We start from the raw sequence: 17,822 nt of genomic DNA, 5'->3' as shown, positions 1-17,822 counted from the left end.
GTCCCCGGGCTCCGGTCACTCTCAGTCCCCGGGATCCGGTCCCTCTCTCTCCCCGGGCTCCGGTCACTCTCAGTCCCCGGGCTCCGGACCCTCTCCGTCCCCGGGCTCCGGTCACTCGCCGTCCCCGGGCTCCGGACCCTCTCAGTCCCCGGGCTCCGGTCCCACTCTGTCCCCGGGCTCCGGTCACTCTCTGTCCCCGAGCTCCGGTCACTCGCCGTCCCCGGGCTCCGGACCCTCTCAGTCCCCGGGATCCGGTCCCTCTCTCTCCCCGGGCTCCGGTCACTCTCTGTCCCCGGGCTCCGGTCACTCTCAGTCCCCGGGCTCCGGACCCTCTCTCTCCCCGGGCTCCGGTCACTCTCTGTCCCCGGGCTCCGGTCACTCTCTGTCCCCGGGCTCCGGTCCCTCTCTGTCCCCGGGATCCGGACCCTCTCTCTCCCCGGGCTCCGGTCCCTCTCTGTCCCCGGGCTCCGGTCACTCTCTGTCCCCGGGATCCGGTCCCTCTCTGTCCCCGGGCTCCGGTCACTCTCTGTCCCCGGGCTCCGGTCCCTCTCTCTCCCGGTTTTGCAATGCTTGTCCTGCTCTTGTTCTCCGCCGTCTCGCTGCTACTCCTGTCTTCTCCGGGATTGGGATCTCCTGCGGGGATCGACACTATGGATCAGATCGACTACAAGGATCCCTGCAAAGCCGGTGAGTAGGGATTGTCCCGAGACCAGGAAGCGAACGGGATTGGGTCACCCGGGGGAAGAGTCATGTCTCTGGGATTCCACCCGCACGAATTTTGGATCTTTCTATGGGGTCTCCCCCACACCTGGGAACTTATCCCGAACAGAACTCTTCTCCAGTAACTAGGATCACTCCCACTAGGGGATCTGAGAGCTCCCAGTGGATCACTCAGCAGAGATCGAGGATCCCCTTCCCCAGCCCAATGTGTGAACTCTTGCCCCCAACAGGGGATGCTGGATCTGTTCCTGTGAGGTTATGTGTTCATTGGGATCTTCTTCCACTGTGATCCCCTGCCAACCCCCCCAAATCAAGTCCTGGAATTTCATTCTCCCAGAATGTGTTCTGGGAATGCTCTCGCATGCCCACATCTGTACCATCTCATGCCCCCAAGGAATAAACTCCCTCCTAGTTCATGCCCTCATCACCCCCCACTTCCCAATCACACAATAAAGATCGAATCCCATTAGCAATGAAACAAAATCACACACAGCTTTTGGAAATGTTGAGGCTGAGTTGATCTGACTCTCGCTGTGTTGGTGTAGTCAATGTCAGTCAGTGACACTGAAAGAGATCTTGCTGCCTGGATTCAGTCTGTCTCAGGAGCTGTTGTGTGTATCTTTATGCATCACAGTACTGCCTGGTGTGTAAACCTGTGATGATGGGTTCGAACTGATTTATTCAGAAATATTTAAAGTCTGGTTGAAGATTTGTAGCTCGGGTGTCCGTTGTTGTGGTTCTGTTCGCCGAGCTGGAAGTTTTTGCTGCAAACGTTTCGTTCCCTGGCTAGGGAACATCATCAGTGCTATTGGAGCCTCCTGTGAAGCGCTGCTTTGATGTTTCTTCCGGTATTTATATTGGTTTGTTCTTGCCGCTTCCGGGTGTCAGCTTCAGCTGTAGTGGTTTGTATATTGGGTCCAGGTCCATGTGTCTGTTAATGGAGTTTGTGGATGAATGCCATGCCTCTAGGAATTCCCTGGCTGTTCTCTGTCGGGCTTGTCCTAGGATGGTAGTGTTTTCCCAGTCAAATTCATGTTCCTGGTTGTCTGAGTGTATGGCTACTAGGGATAGCTGATCGTGTCGTTTTGTGGCTAGCTGATGTTCATGTATGCGGATTGTTAGCTGTCTTCCTGTTTGTCCTATATAGTGTTTTGTGCAGTCCTTGCATTTATTCAGAAATATAGTCACTCACTAACCTGCACTGACCCCTGGCCTCCCTTCCCTTGTGTTTGACTAACCACCCGCCTGTCCCTCCACAACAAAAACAGAAATTGTTGAAGAAACTCAACAGGTCTGGCAGCATCTGTGGAGAAAAAGCAGAGCCTATGTTTGGGGTCCAGTGACCCTTCTTCAGAACTCTCTCCCTCCAAATGTTTAGTGAGCAGCATGTTCAGCTTTCAGTGATCAGGACTCACTGGATTGTGCTGAGCTGCTTGGGGTCAGTGTGGTGCTTTCCTCAAAATTGTCTTGGTTTTGAAGCATAGACTCTTAGGTAATAGGCTCAGTTTAAATATTGTTGAAAAGGCTGCGGGATCTGTGGTTTTATAGGGAGGGGACAAAAACAAGCAAGTTCTGCTCAGGTGTTGGAATTCATGGTCTGTTTCCATTTTTAAAAATTCATTTATGGGACTTGGCCATCTCTGGCTGGGCCAGCATTGGTAGCCCATCCCTATTTGCCCTTGAGAAGGTGCTGGTGAGCTGCCTTCTTGAATCGATGCAGTCCACTTGCTGTGTGCTGACCCACAATGCCGATAGGGAGGGAATTCCAGGATTTTGACCCAACGACTGTGAAGGAACAGCAGTATGTTTCCATGTCAAGATGGCGCGTGGCATGGAGGGGAACTTGCAGGTTTTGGTGTTCCCAAGTACCTGCTGCCCTTGGTCGTGGGTTTGGCAGGTATTGTCTAAAGATCTTTGGTGAATTTCTGCAGTGCATCCTGTAGATAGCACACATTGCTGCTACTGAGCGCTGGTGGCCATGTTTGAACCAAGGCTGGAGTAAGGTCAGGAGCTGAGTGCCCTGGTGGAACCCAACCTGGGCATCACTGAGCAGGTGCAACCCGATAGCACAGTTGATGACCCCTTCCATCAGTTTCTTGATGAAAGTTCCACTTCAGAGTAGTGACCAGTTCTGGGCACTCCTGTTCAGGAACAGGCGGCAGAGGAAATTTGCTGGAATGTTGCTGAGGATAAGGGATACATGGAGAGACTGAGGATAGTGAGGTTGAGAGGAGATTTATAAGAAATGTTCCTGAGGGCATACAGCATTTTGAGAGGCCATTTATCCCATCATGTCTATGCTAACCCTTTGAAAGAGCTAATCCAATGAGTCATGCTCCATGTCCCCACAGCAGCTCTGTGGAATGTTCCTTTCTCAGTGTACATCAAATTCTGGTCTGAGACTTTCTATTGAATCAGTTTCAGCTGCCCTGTCAAGCAATACATTCCGAATCATAGCTCACTGTGTTCTTACAAAAATCTCCCATTGGATAGTGTGTCCTCTGGTTATGGACTGATGGTAACAGACTCTCCTTATTTAGCCTTCCATATGCCACTATGAGAGTTCCTTGGTATCTTTTCTGTTTTAAGGATCCGAACTTCTCCTGGTTTTCGCGTCTCCCAACCCTCTCTACTCCCAAAAACTGGTCTTTATGAGCCTCCTATAAACCCAGAAAGTTGAATCTAACTGCACCTGCACGGTGTGTAAATTCACTGTATTGGGATCAGCTCAATTTGTTTAATCCTGGAAGAGAATATTCCACTTAATAAAACACGTGGGAGTGGAATGAAGTTGCCAACGGCATTCCCTCCTATCATCACCACCTCGTAAATCTCAAGATCCTTGTGTTAACATCTGCTCATTCAGTCAATGTTTATTAATTGAATCTCCCTTTCTTTCCCTCCCTGAAAAGCCATACCTTCCTCACCTTTTACCTCTTGCCACCCTTTCTCCCTGCCCTTGGGGTGGTGTCTTTCACACACTTGTCATTAGCTAACATTGTACAGAATAGCTATTGCTTTATAAATTTTCTCCCCCAGATTAAGGCTCCGTTCAAAGCTGACAATGGAACTCCTTGTCATTCAGAATTTGTTGCCCGTGCCTTCACTATTTCATTCCAATTTTGCTGCTGTAATCCTTAGTCGCTAAAGTCAGATCGAGTTTGACCTAAATCTACCCTGATTTGAGGACCTCATCCACTGGGTCTATTCTGGAATGCAGAGCTGTGGCTCCTCCTAAAGTGGGTGTTCTCTTTCCCCAGTGGTTATGTGGTTATTCAACAGTGTAGGAATGAGTTAACTTTTCCACTCCATTCCAGAACTGCTGACGTGCAAGTTTCCACTAACGTCAAAACATCCCTGGAATGAGCTTGGTCCCTGGCCGCTATTGAGTTAAACTGATCTCAGCACCACCTCCCTCACTGGACCCAGCATTTGGTGTTAAGAAGCAAATCAGCCTGGGCCCCTGCTCCCCTCAGGACAGGAGGGAAAGGATCAGAGAGGGAGGGAGAGGAGGGTCAGCGAGAAGATGAGGTGGTGAAAGTGAGGGAGGAGAAGCAAGAGGATAAGGATGGGCCAGGGCTTTTCCAGCTTCACATCTATTGACTCTGGCTTCCAATCTCTGCAGTCCTTTTACTGTCTCCAGGACACACACACACACACACACACATTGTCAGGCAGTCACTGAGGTACAGTCTCACAGATTGTCAGGCAGTCACGTTGTCAGGCAGATCAGAGCATTTCCAGCTGCCCTGGGTTGATTCACATGCTGGGAGACTGGAGGGCGATCCTAGGTTCATTCTACTCATCGCGGAACCATGGAACCAGCCATAGCCCAACACTCCCATCACCTTTCCCCAACAAGTGTAAATGGCGTAAAAGCAAAATATGCTGGAAATCTGAAATAAAAAGAAAACATGTTGGAAAAAACACAGCAGGTCTGCCAGCACTTTGGAAAGAAACAGAGTTAGCATTTTAAGCCCAAAGTGACTCTATTTTGGAATTGATTTGAAATGTTCACTCTGATTCTGTCTCCTCACATGATCAGAGCTAATGAGTTTCTCCAGCATTCTCTGGATGGGCATGGAATTCTGGCTGCTTTGTGATGGTCTTCATGGCTGACCATTGAGGTGACAAACACTGGCCCAGATAGTGGAAGGGTTCAGCTCTCAGCCATTCAGGGGAGGAGGAATAATCTTTCAAATCCAACCCATTCACTAGTAGTGAGATATTCCTTAAGAACACAGAAGCTAGAGGTGACCATTCAGCCCCTCTTCCAGTCAGTTAGATTATAATCAATCTGGAGCTCAACTCTATTCCCATTTCTCAATACTGTAACTGAACAAAGGTTCATCAGTCTCAACTCTTAAAAGCTCCTGTTAAAACCTTATCCCTGTGTTATTAGATTTTGTGCCAGGATGGAGGAGGAGACTACCCCTCCCCCAACACCAGCTCCAAGTGTGTTGTTTGGAGAGAGATGCTGGTGGTTTATTGCTGTGTGTGTGTGTGTCTGTCTCTCAGTCTGACCCTTGGGTCGTCTGTTAGTGATAGATACAGAATTGTCCACGTGGAATATGTGCAAATTCCCTGGGAGTGAGGGTGAGGAAGCTGGGAGACAAGTGTGTTTTTGTCTTAGTTGGGGATTGTGATGCCTATAGAAACCTTTCTTAATTTATAGCTTGGCACATTTAATAGGTGTTCTAAAGGCAAGAAGAAAGATCAAACAGAGCTTTATGGTTCCAGCTTGCTGTGTGTCTTTTACAGGGGACCAATGACTGTGGTAGGGAGCAGCAGCAGCTTTAATTAGAATTTGCCTTTTAAAGGAGTTTGGCAGAAATGAAATTTCTCTTGGAAAATCCAGGTGTTAACTGGAGCTTCCCCAGCAGGTGGGTGGCTGTTTGATGCTGCTCTTTAAGAGGATTGGCTTTAACAGAAAAGCATGTCTGTAAAAGCAGTTCTCTTTTAAACACTCGACACCTTTTCTTGTCAAATTCCCCCATAAGCATCTGCTTTGCCCTGTAAACATTCCCTTTATCCAAAGTGACCGCTTCACCCATCTCTGTACCCTCCCCTCCTTGGCCCAACACTCTCCTCATGCCACGCAGTCAACAAGGGCAGGTTGGGCCCTCAGCAAGTGGACTGAGATAAAAGCTCTTGTTGTTGAGTGTGACATTGGGATCTTTCTATTCATTCTTGATCTTTGTTTTTGTTTGGGTAGCGAGTCCAGTTGCATTATGTCCATAGATCCCTCAAAGTTTAGATCAGAGTGGTGCTGGAAAAGCACAGCTGGTCAGGCAGCATCTGAGGAGCAGGAAAATCGATGTTTTGGGCAAAAGCCCTTCATCACGAATAGAGACAAGAAGCCTGCAGGGTTGAGAGATAAATGGGAGAGGGGATGGGGATGGGGAGAAGGTAGCAAAGAGTACAATAGGTGAATGGGGATGGGGATGGAAGTGATAGGTCAGAGAGGAGGTGAATGTTGCCTAGTTGATTTTAACCTTACTGCAAATCCTCTTGTAAGAATGCGTACCTTGAAGAAGCTCTCCCCCTCTCTCCACAAGAATCTCAGTGAGTCTCTCTCTCTCACCGCAACCCCCAGGTCATCTCCGCAGACCTCAGTTCCAACCTGCCAGCTCAGCATTGTCCTCATGACCTGTCCTACCTGCCAGTCTCCCTTCCCGCCTATCCACTCCACCCTCTCCTCTGATCTATCACCTCCATCCCCACCCCCATTACCACTTTCTCCTCATATCTTTGATCCATTCAGCCCTAAGAAACATTTAACTCTTCCTTGAATACATTTAATGTTTTGGCCTCAACTGCTTTCTGTGGCAGAGTTCCACAGGATCACCACACTCTCGGGGAAGAAAATTCTCCTCAGCTCAGTCCTAAATGGCCTACCCTGTCTTCTGATACTTTGACCCCTGATTTTGAACTTTCCCGGTCATCAGGAACAGATTCCTGCATTAAACCTGTCTAATACCGTTATAATTCACATAGAGACCTACAGCACGTAGACAGGCCCTTTGACCCAAACTAGTCCGTGCTGACAAAAATGTCCATCTACTCTAAGCTCATTTCCCTGCACTTGGCCCATATCCTTCTAAACCTTTCCTATTCATCTATTTGTCCAAATGCGGGACATTTTAAATGTTGTTAATGTAGCCGCCTCAGCCACTTATGCTGCCCATTCATTCCATGTGTGTATCATTCTCTGTGTAAAAAAGTGATCCCTCAGGTTCCCTTTTAATTTTTCCCCTCTAACCTTAAACTGATGCCCTCTAGTCCTCAATTCCTCAAACCTGGAAAAAAGACTGAGTGCATTCACCCTATCCACGCCTCTCATGATCTTATACACTTCTATGAGATCCCCTCTCGGTCCCCTATGCTCTAAAGAAAAAGTCTGAGCTTGTCTAACCTCTCCCAATAACTCAGACTGTTGAGTCCTGGCAACATCCTTGTAAATTTCTTCTGCACTCTTTCCAGTTTAGTAACATCCTTCCTATAACAAGGTGACCGAAACTGAACACAATACTCCAAGTGTGGCATCACCAACGTCCTGTATAACTGCAACATAACTTCCCAATGTCTCCACTCAATGCCCCGACTGATGAAGGCCAGTGTGCCAACTGCCTTCTTTTCACGGCCCTGTCTACCTGTGACTCCACTTTCAGAGAAACGTGCAATTGAACTCCAAGGTTCCTCTGTTTCACTACACTCCTTAAGGCCTTACCATTCATTATGAAACTCCTACCTTGATTTGACTTTCCAAAATGCAAGACCTCACGCTTATCTATATTAAACTCTATTTGTCATTTCTTGGCCCACTTCCCCAGCTGATCAAGGTCCTGCTGCAATTTCTGATGACCTTCCTCACTGTCCACGATACCTCCTATTTTAGTGTCATCTGCAAACGTACTAATCATGCCTTGTACATTCTCATCCAAATCATTGATGTAGATAACAAAACGACAATGGGCCCAGCACAGACCCCTGAGGTACTTCATGAGTCACGGGCCTCCGGTCCAACAAGCATCCTTCCACTATTACCCTCTGCTTCCTACCATCAAGCCAATTGTGTATCCAATTTGCCAGCTCCCCCTGGCCTCCATGTGATCTCACCTTCCAGAGCAGCCTACCATGTGGAACCTTATCAAAGACCTTACTGACATCCATATAGACCTTCCTAGTCACTTCATCAAAAAATTCGTAACAAATTTCTGAGGCATGATCTCCCACACACGAAGCCACGTTGACAACTCCTAATCAAACCCTCTCTCCAAATGCATGTCCAGCTTGTCTCAGAATCTCCTCAAGTCACTTAACTCAATAATATTTTTCTAAAATCCAATGAATGATGGTCAAGTGGTCGGCACTGACACGTTGGATTGAAGGGCCTGTTTCTGTGCTGTGTGACTCTATGACTCCAGAAGTAATCTTTCTTAATTTGTCTATCCCTTCATCCTAGGAGTCTGCCTCATGAACTTTCTCTGAAATGCCTTCAATGAAAGTATGACTCTTCTTAACTCAGGAGATTTGAACTGCACACTGTGCTCAAAGTGTGGTCTTATCAATGCCCTATACCGCTGTAGCAAAACCTCTTTTGTTTTATATTCCATTTCCCTTGCAAGAAAGACCAATATTCCATTTGTCTTCCTCATAATATTTTGTATCCACAAACTGACCTTTTGATGACATCCAGATCCCTCAGTACCACAGCATTCTCCATTCAAAGAATATTGTGCTTCTAAAAAAACATTTCTCACCAAAGTGAACAATCTCATTTTCACACCTGCATGTGTCAGTTACATTTTAGGCCTTTACTTAAAGTATGTAAGTCCCTTTGCAGACTCTTTGTATCCTCCTCGCCTTGTGGTTTCTGCCTATCTTTCTACCATCAGCAAATTTGGCCAGAATACAGCTGGTATTTTGTGTAATTCAATGATGGGAATTGTAAATAGTTGGGCTTCAACTCTGAGGTGAGGGAACCAGATCAGCTGTAATTGTGAGCTAATAGGCTGTTAGGAACCCAGGGCAATATACACTCACCCTCCACTGTCAATCTGTTTCTCTAAGGGGCTTTTATATCTGAATATCAATACTTAGAAACAGGAGGAGGCCATTCAACCCTGCTGTGCTATTCAATGAGAGCACGGTTGATCTGATAATCCTCTACTCCACTTCCCTGCCTTTCTCAAAACCTTTGATTCCCTTCCTGATTAAAAATCTGTAGCCAGACATGACCTAGCCTTTATCAATCAATTCTCTCTCTCTCTCTCTCTCTCTTATAATTTCAAATTTCTTTTAAGTGCTTAGGTAAATAATTTCCCCCACAAAATATATTAAACCAACATCAACAGGTTTAATATTTCTTGGTCTTCTTTGTACCTCTCATCTTTATTCAAAAATAGTGTGTTTGCAATTTTGCGAATCTGAAGGAAGTCCAGAACTGAGAACGTTTCAGGAGTTGCAAAAAACAGTGAACAGTAAAATTGAAAAAAAAAGCAACTGTTGGAAACTCTCAGGCAACACCTATGGGGATAGAAACAGAGTGAAGTGCTTAGGTCAATGACCTTTTGTTAGAATGAATCTGATAAAAGTCATCAAGCTAAAGTGTTAACCTCTTTACAAATGCGCCCTGACATTAGGAAGATTATCCTTCAAGCACCTGTATTTTCCTGATTTTACAAAATGATCAGGCTTGAGGACTTGTGGCTCTGTAGCACCATTGTTTTTCTAATGCTGATTTCTTACATGTATCTATTCCAGTTTTTAATTCGCTGTTAATTTCCCTTCAACTTCAGGAAGACAATCCTCTCCTGTGAGCACGACATGCAGTGATTATTCAGCACCTTTGCTATTTCTATGTTTTCAATTACTGTGTAATCCTTATCTGTTCTTAATGGGCCGAGTTACTTTTCCTACCCTTTTTTCTCTAATGTAAGAAAGTCACTAACTTTTAAAACCCTCGCTTGTTGCTTGTCATGTTCCCCTCTATCTCCTGCTTTCTGCAGCTCACCACTGTTTAAGTTCCAGACTGTTTGAATGAACCGGTTTATTGATTTTGCTGTTGGTTATCTGGGGAATCCTGAGAATGGAAATTGTAAGCTTTTGCTCTGACTGTGAGTCAGTGGGTTCCGTGATTGTGCAGAGGATGGAGCTTATGGACAGTCCAGGCATCAAACAAAACATATTGTGGGACAGAAGTAACCATGTGAACTAGAGTCTCTCTATAGGGCACATTGTCTAGCCTCAGTCTAAGCCCATTTCCCAATTCTGTGAAGGATGTAGTGTTTGTCTATTCTGGTAATTAGTTGAAAATGTGTTGCTGGAAAAGCGCAGCAGGTCAGGCAGCATCCAAGGAACAGGAAAATCGACGTTTCGGGCATGAGCCCTTCTTCAGGAAAATTCCAGCAACACACTTTCAGCTCTGATCTCCAGCATCTGCGGTCCTCACTTTCTCCTATTCTAGTAATTATCCAATTCCCTTTAGAAAGGCAGCGTTGGGGGCCTTTTGTGGTGCAGCTGTACTCTTCCTATCTCTGGACCAGAAGGTCTGGCTTCAAGTCCCACCTGCTCCAGAGATATGTTATTACACATCTGAAAAAAAAGGAAAGCCAACATTAAGTATGCCATTCCTGAAGAAGGGCTTATGCCCAAAACGTTGAATCTCCTGTTCCTTGGATGCTGCCTGACCTGCTACGCTTTTCCAGCAACACATTTTCAGCTCTGATCTCCAGCATCTGCAGACCTCACTTTCTCCATTAAGTATACCTCCCCAGCTTCTGAGGCAGATCCTATACCACTCACTGCTTAGGGATTTAACTCAGATGATAAGGATAGCACTAGGTCTTCCAGACTATTGCTAGTTGGTAGGTTGAAGCTGTGGCATTTGGGAATTGGGCTTAGAATGAGATTGGAGGGAGACTGTAATCCTGTCCCCACTTTGATCATTCCATAATTCTTCACACCCTTGTCAAATAAAAATTAATCAATCTCTGCTGATGTTCACCTGACCTGGGGATCCCCTAGCTAACCTTCACCTGAAAAAGGTGGAATTTGCCGCAATTGTCTTTGTACAGACCACGTGTCTTTGTGGGTTAGACTTGGAAATAAGGCTCCTGGTTGTTTCCAGCAGTTGGCAGTTTTCATCTTGCGGTTGCAAGTGACTATGACCAATGTCAGAGAAGAATTTTAGGAAAGAGAAAGATCCTGCATTACTTTCGCACCTTTTGCTTCTTCAGAGTGTCCCAGAATGCTTCACAGCCAATTACCTGCTTTTGAATTGTAAATCACTGCTGCAATGTAAATGAAATAGAAGTCAATTTCAGCACAACATTGTCTCACCAGAGACAATGGAATATAATGACCAGGATAATGTTATGAGACTTTGAATTGAATTGAATTTATTGTCAGATGCACGGAAGCACAGTGAAAAGCTTTGTCTTGCAAGAATTCAGGCAGATCACAGAGTTAAATAGCATAGATAACTAAATAATAGGTAAACAGCGGCACAAACAAAAAAACACTTACAAGTGAATGCTAAGAGTTTGTGAGTCCATTCAGTATTCTAACAACAGTAGGGTAGAAACTGTTTCGAAACCGGCTGGTGTGTGTGTGTGTGTGTGTGTGTGTGTGTGTTCAAGCTTCTGTACCTTCTCCCCGATGGTGAAGGATGTAGCAAAACATTGCCAGGGTGGGATGGATCTTTGAGAATGCTGGCGGCCTTTCCTTGAGAGCGGGCCTGGTAGACGATTCTATAGCTGGGAGGTTGGCCTTCGTGGCTGTCTGGGATTGGGGAAAATTTTCCTGGTCTTCAGGTAGTGCCTTCTGTTCTTTTATCTTCCTGAGAGGACTAACAGACATCATTGTTTCATCTGAAAGACAGCCCATCTGACAGTGCTGTCCCCACTCCCCTGACAGTGCTGCACTCTTTTCGCGTTGGTTCTGTGTGTCAGCTCAGATTAGACTGTGTTCTCTGGCGTAGATCTTGAACCTTAAACTGGGATTGCTTCCTGCTGGAACTGCATGCTGACACGTGCTCACACACAGACTCTGAACAGTGTGGCAATCACATTCTGCAGTTCTGCTTGTGGTTTGAAAGCAGCGTGTATCTTGGACTCCTGGAATTTGCTGCAATTGTCTGTGTACAGACCACGTATCTCTGCAGTGCACTCCCAGCCATAAACCACAGTAAGGCGATGACAGGACTGTATGTTCTGAATGAATCAGTCATATCGATGACTTGATCTGCAAGGCCTGCACTTTGAGCTGGGTGTTACAGGACAGAAATGTTCCAGATTCCACTAACAGGAGACAGAGGTCATCAATCTGCTTACTACCTCAGTCATTCACAATGCTCCTGTGCCGTACCCGAAAGCAGCTGAAATTCTCCATTTGATAGCTTCACACTGGCAGGGGCAGAACTCAGAGGCTGGTGATGCTCCTGGCACAGGTAACATGAGCATAGCCACCTCCCCTCACCTGTGGAATCCTGGGTACTCAGTGATTGAGCCCTGATGTACCCCCTGCTATAGACCTGGCACCTTTTCTCAGTGACCAAATGTCTGAATTGGAGATGCCAGTGTTGGACTGGGGTGTACAAAGTTAAAAAATCACACCTGATGAAGGAGCAGCACTCCGAAAGCTAGTGCTTCCAATTAAACCTGTTGGACTATAACCTGGTGTTGTGTGATTTTTAACTAGATGTCTGAACTGCGACATCATGTTGCTCAAGAAGTTGTGCAGCTTGAATGATCTTTGGTCGATTGTATGAGAATGAATAGGGGCGATACTTTTTCATTAAAATGTTTTCAGCCTTCCTCAAAACAGTCAGCACCTCACCCCCGGAGCTGCTATGAGATGTTTCTACTACTTTAACTGGGGCTGATGAGGGAGGGTGGGGGGGGGGAAGTGATGGTTGTGGGGGAGGATGTTGAGGGCAGTGGGGGGGTTGGCTGCGTGGATATGCCTGAGTTTGAGTGAACAGGTAAAAAACAAGGGAATCATGCTGTACTTGAAACCAAAGCTTGGTGACTCCATTCCATCCAGGATTCCTCAGAAACAGGCCCAGGGAAGGAACTGCTTTGAATTCAGGATACAGAAAAGCACCTGCTGCCCTCAGGGCTGTAGCCAATCCAAAGGCTCTGTCTCAGGTAACAAACCCTGCCAAACCTCACCACGGCAGATAGTGGCATTTGAATTCAATGAAAAGAACCTGGAATTAAGAATCTAACGATGCCCATCAAACTATTGCCAATTGTCGTTAAAAACCCATTTGGTTCACCAGTGTCGTTTAGGGAAGGAAACTGCCATCATACCTATGACTCCAGACCCACAGTAATGTGGTTGGCTCTTGACTGCCCTCTGGGTAATTAGAGATGGGCAATAATTACTGGCCTGGCCAATGATCTAACACCCTGTGAATGAATAATAAATGATGCTTTCTGCAGCATTGATTGGAGGCAATGGGTGATCATTAAGGATCTAATGGTCCTGTTCATATCAAACCTGCACTCTCCCTGTCTCTTCCTTCATTGTAGTAACATCTTTGAGCATTTTTGGAATCTGGTTGTTTCAGTATTGGACCTGGAGCATGTAGCTCAGTAGTGACCAGGTCCTTCTCCCCACCCTCCCACCTTGCAAGAACCCTCTCAATGGGAACTTGTGAAACACAGGTTTAACCAGGGCTGAATTCAGTGAGGACCCTTAAAACCAGCCTTCTGTTTTGCAGTTCTGGGCTTGTATGGGTGTATCTCTGTGCCCATGTTGTGATATCCCTCATTAACATAGTTTGATTTGTTGATGTGATGTTTAGGGACAGGCTGTCATCACTTGTTGAATGTTTGGCAGTGACTCAATGCCGAGACATGCCAGCACTTGGCCCCTATCCCTCTAAACCTTTCCTATTCATATACTCATCCAGATGCTTCTTAAATGTAATTGTTACAGCTTCCACCTCTTCCTCTAACAGCTCATTCCATACACCCACCACCTTCTGTGTGAAAATGTTGCCCCTTCAATCCCTTTTACATCTTGCCCCTCTCACCCTAAACCTGTGCCCTCTAGTTCTGGACTCCCCCACTCTAGGAAAAGATTTTGCCTATTTACCTTATCCATGCCTCTCATGATTTTATAAACCACTATAAGGTCACCCCTCAGTCTCTGACATTCCAGGGAAAACTTGCTGGCAGAAATTTCGAGAAGCTAGTCTATTTAAGAAAGACTTCGGATGAAGGAGCTGAGGTATTATACTGACAGAGTGGGGGCTTCCCTCAGAGTTCCATAAGAGTTGAGAAAGTACTAACCAGCACTGTAACAAACATCTCCAGCTGCTCTGATGCCCCTGTATTTGTGGGTAACCTGATACTGGATATTTAATTAGGGCTTAAGGGTGTACTGATGGATCCTCCAGTTCCTCCATGTGTACAGCCCCTCAAATGAATCCCTTCCATGTTGGAGTATTGTTTGCAAATGTCTGGAAGAATCATTTTTATCAGAGATTGTTCAGGAGTAAGAAGGCATCAGAGTGATGAGGCAAGAGTGGGGTGTGGGGAGAAGAGAATGAAGGGACTGGAGGGATGGGGATGAGAGAGTGGCCAATCAAGAGAGGAATGAGGCGAGTGGGCGGGGGAGTGGGGTTGGGTCAAATAGGGAATTGGGGCAGTGGTGGTTGGGGTGAGTGGAGAATAAGGGGAGTGGGGGTTAGGGTGAGTGGGGGTGGAAAATAAGGGTCAGGTGGGAGCATGGGATGAGTGGAGGATGGAGTGAATGGGGGAATGGGGTGAGTGCGGGATATGGGGAGTGGAGAAAAGGGGTGTAGGTGTTGAGATGAGTGGAGAATAAGTAGGGTGAGGGATGGGGGTAAGTGAAGCTTGGGGTGAGTGGGGAATAAGTGGAGTGGGGGTGTGGGGTGAGTGGGTATTATGGGGAGTGGGGTTGGAGTGAGTGAGTGATGGGGTGAGTGGGGGATGGAGTGAGTGAAGAATAAGTGGGGGTGGGTAATGGGGTGAGTGGAGAATAAGGGGGTGGAGGATGGAGAGAGATGGGGTTGACAGGAGAAGAGGATGGGGAGAGAGGAGGCTAAGGGGGAAATGGAACTGGGGTGAGAAGTGATGGGTGGTTAGGTGGGAGCGGTGTGGGCCAAGTAGAGAATGAGGGAAATAGGTGACAAGGGGAGAGAGAAAGGGGAATGGGGGGAGTAGGTGTGGGCTAAGAAGTGATTGGGGTGGGATAGGGAGGAAGGCGGTTTGGGGAACATGGGGGAGGGGAACTGGGCAATTTTCAGCTCCACATTTAGTGGAGTCAATGCATATTTAGTTGTTAGATGAAAGGACACTTCCAATTCACAAGATACTAGGCATTACCTTATTACTCCAAAGTCCTTTCTAAATGTGTTGCAATTTTACACAATCCAGTCAGTCACCTCATGGAAGCGAATCAGAATGGGTCCTAATGCACTAAGTGGAACAACCATCCGTCTCCCACAACCCCCTCCCACACCATCCAAGATCTCCAGTTCAGTGCCAACTACATTTGCTCTGGGTCTGGAGTCACGTGTAAGGACAGTAGATTTCCTACCCTAAAGGATGTTAGTGAACCAGGTGGGCTTTTATGTTATTTGTTGATGGTCACTGTTACTGAGACTAGCTTTCAATTCCAGCGTTATTAATTGAATTCAAATGCCATGTGGGATTTTAACCAGAATGTTAGCCTGGGGTTCTGTAACACTCGTCCAGTGACATTACAGCCCCATGCAGCACACACTCACCAGAATAATTCCAAGACTTAAAGGTTTAAGTTGTGGGCTTTTCACCTCAGACCTGGTTGGAATTGAATTGGTGTGTATTTCAGGTTGGATGAATTGGGGCCTGATGTGATATGTTCACCTGGCTGCACTGTAGAAACTTTGGTTGATTCCTGTTCTATTTTATGATTGCTGGTTATTTTTGGTTGCTTTGTCCCAGTGCCCAATGATGGTTGAGCTGATAAAGAGGTCTTCACCTGTTATATATTCAGTGATAGGATTTTGTGGTGCAGTGGAACTGTCCCTACCTCAGAGACCTGGCTTCAAGTCCCACTTGCTCCAGAGACAGGTGATAACATCTCTGAACAGGTTGATGAGAAAATAGATAATCATCTAGTATGTGCTTTGTTCATGAGCAGTTTTGAGTAATGGTAGTAGCAATGTAGGAATGAGCTCCCCTGAACAGTGCAAACAGAGGCTGTGGTTGAAGGGAGGCCAGTTATTACTCCATGAGGTGGAGAGGACTTATGAATCACATTGAGTGAGTGTGCTACTTAATCATTTAATTGGTGCATTCTCACCTGCAATCTTCCAATCAGTTCTCCTCTCTCATACAGCATAAATGTTATTTTCCCGTTGCTCTGGTGTTCTTGCATACTGTCCTGATGTTTGAAGAACAGCTTCAACACAATGTGTCTTTTTTTCTCTACCCAGAGGTGCTAGCACACACAACTGAGCACCACAACCATTTTTGTTTCTGTTCTTCCTTTTTAAGCTCTCTAGTCAGCACCCATGTAGCAAATTAAATATTTACAAGCAAAACCCATTGTGGGCAATACGAACCATCAAAACTGTAGTGGGGAGGAGTAGGGAGAGAGAGAGTGGACTAAACCAAATGGTGCCCATCTCTCTCTGAAGGCCTTGGGAATATTGATGGATGCTGTGAGCTCCCTCTCCAAGGATACCCAGGCACAAATGGAATTGTGGAAGAGGGGTAAGCGGTTGGCAGATGTGACCCGCTCCACAAGCCTGGACAATGTTTTTCTCTATTCATCAATACTTGATATTTAATTGATATTCTTCATCCATTACCTGACCATAATGCAATGGGGAGGGGACCTGTACCTCCTGGAGAGGTGAACCTAGTTCTGAGGGGACTTGATAGGGTGAATCTCAGGTGGATATTTCTTTGCGATGAGGACACTAGAGCTAGGGGCAGAATCTAAGAAAGAAAAGAATCTAAGAAAGAAAGTCTCTTTAAGACTGAGATGAGGAGAGCTTTTGTTAGTTTGTGGAATTCTCTTCCTGAGGGAACAGTGGAGGCTGGGTCATTAAATTTACTCAAGGTGGAGTTAGCTTCTTCCTAGTTTGAAGGTTAGTGGGGACTGCCCAGCGAGTGGATCTGAAACCAAACCAGAGCAGTCACAACTGTATTGACTGACAGAATAGGCTTGAGGGCCCAATATAGCCTTGTCATAAAGTCACAGAAACCCTACGTTGTGGAAAGAAGCCATTTGGCCTATCGAGTCAGCACTGATCCTCTGCAGAGCATCCCACAGAAATCCATCACCACCACCCTCCCCCCAACCCCACCCCCCACATTTAGAGTCATAGAGTAATAGAGATGTACAGCACGGAAACAGACCTTTCAGTTCAACTCGTCTATGCTGACCAGATATCACAACCTAATCTAATCCCATTTGTCAGCACTTAGCCTATATCCCTCTCAACCCTTCCTATTAATACACCCATCCAGATGCCTTTTACATGTTGCAATTGTACCAGCCTCCACCACTTCCTCTGACAACCCATTCCAGTTGCCCCTTAGGTCTATTTTATATCTCTTCCCTCTCATTATAAACCTATGACCTCTAGTTCTAGACTCCCCTACCCCAGAGAAAAGGCTGTCTATTTATCCTATCCATGCCGCTCATGATTTTATAAACCTCTATATGGTCACGCCTCAGCCTCTAACACTCCAGGGAAAACAGCCCCAGCCTATTCTGCCTTTCCCTATAGCTCAAATCCTTCAACCCTGGCAACATCCTTGTAAATCTTTTCTGAACCCTTTCAAGTTTCACAACATCCTTCCTATAGCAGGGAGACCAGAATTGCACACAATATTCTAAAAGTGGCCTAGCCAATGTCCTGTACAGCTGCAACATGACCTCCCAACCCCTGTACTCAATACTCTGACCAATAAAGGAAAGCATACCAAACGCCTTCTTCACTATGCTATCTACCCGCAACTATTTTCAAGGAACTATGAACCTGCACTCTTTGTTCAGCAACACTCCCTAGGACCTTACCATTAAGTGTATAAGTCCTGCGAAGACTTGCTTTTCCAAAACCCAGCACC

The 17,822-nt window shown here is 46.2% G+C and overlaps 1 protein-coding gene across 1 annotated transcript in view; it reads left to right on the top strand.

The window, feature by feature from the left end:
- The first annotated feature begins 416 nt into the window (after window positions 1–416).
- Window positions 417–17,822, top strand: part of LOC132835067 (tolloid-like protein 2) — a 247,795-nt gene continuing 230,389 nt past the window's right edge. Inside the window, exon 1 of the mRNA XM_060854339.1 lies at window positions 417–687. Coding sequence (XP_060710322.1) covers window positions 567–687 — 121 coding nt within the window. The 5' untranslated portion in view covers window positions 417–566. The remainder of the gene's footprint in view (window positions 688–17,822) is intronic.

The sequence above is a fragment of the Hemiscyllium ocellatum genome, chromosome 43 (assembly GCF_020745735.1).
Source record: "Hemiscyllium ocellatum isolate sHemOce1 chromosome 43, sHemOce1.pat.X.cur, whole genome shotgun sequence".
Lineage (NCBI taxonomy): Eukaryota > Metazoa > Chordata > Chondrichthyes > Orectolobiformes > Hemiscylliidae > Hemiscyllium > Hemiscyllium ocellatum.
This window is presented reverse-complemented; position numbering and strand designations above follow the sequence as displayed.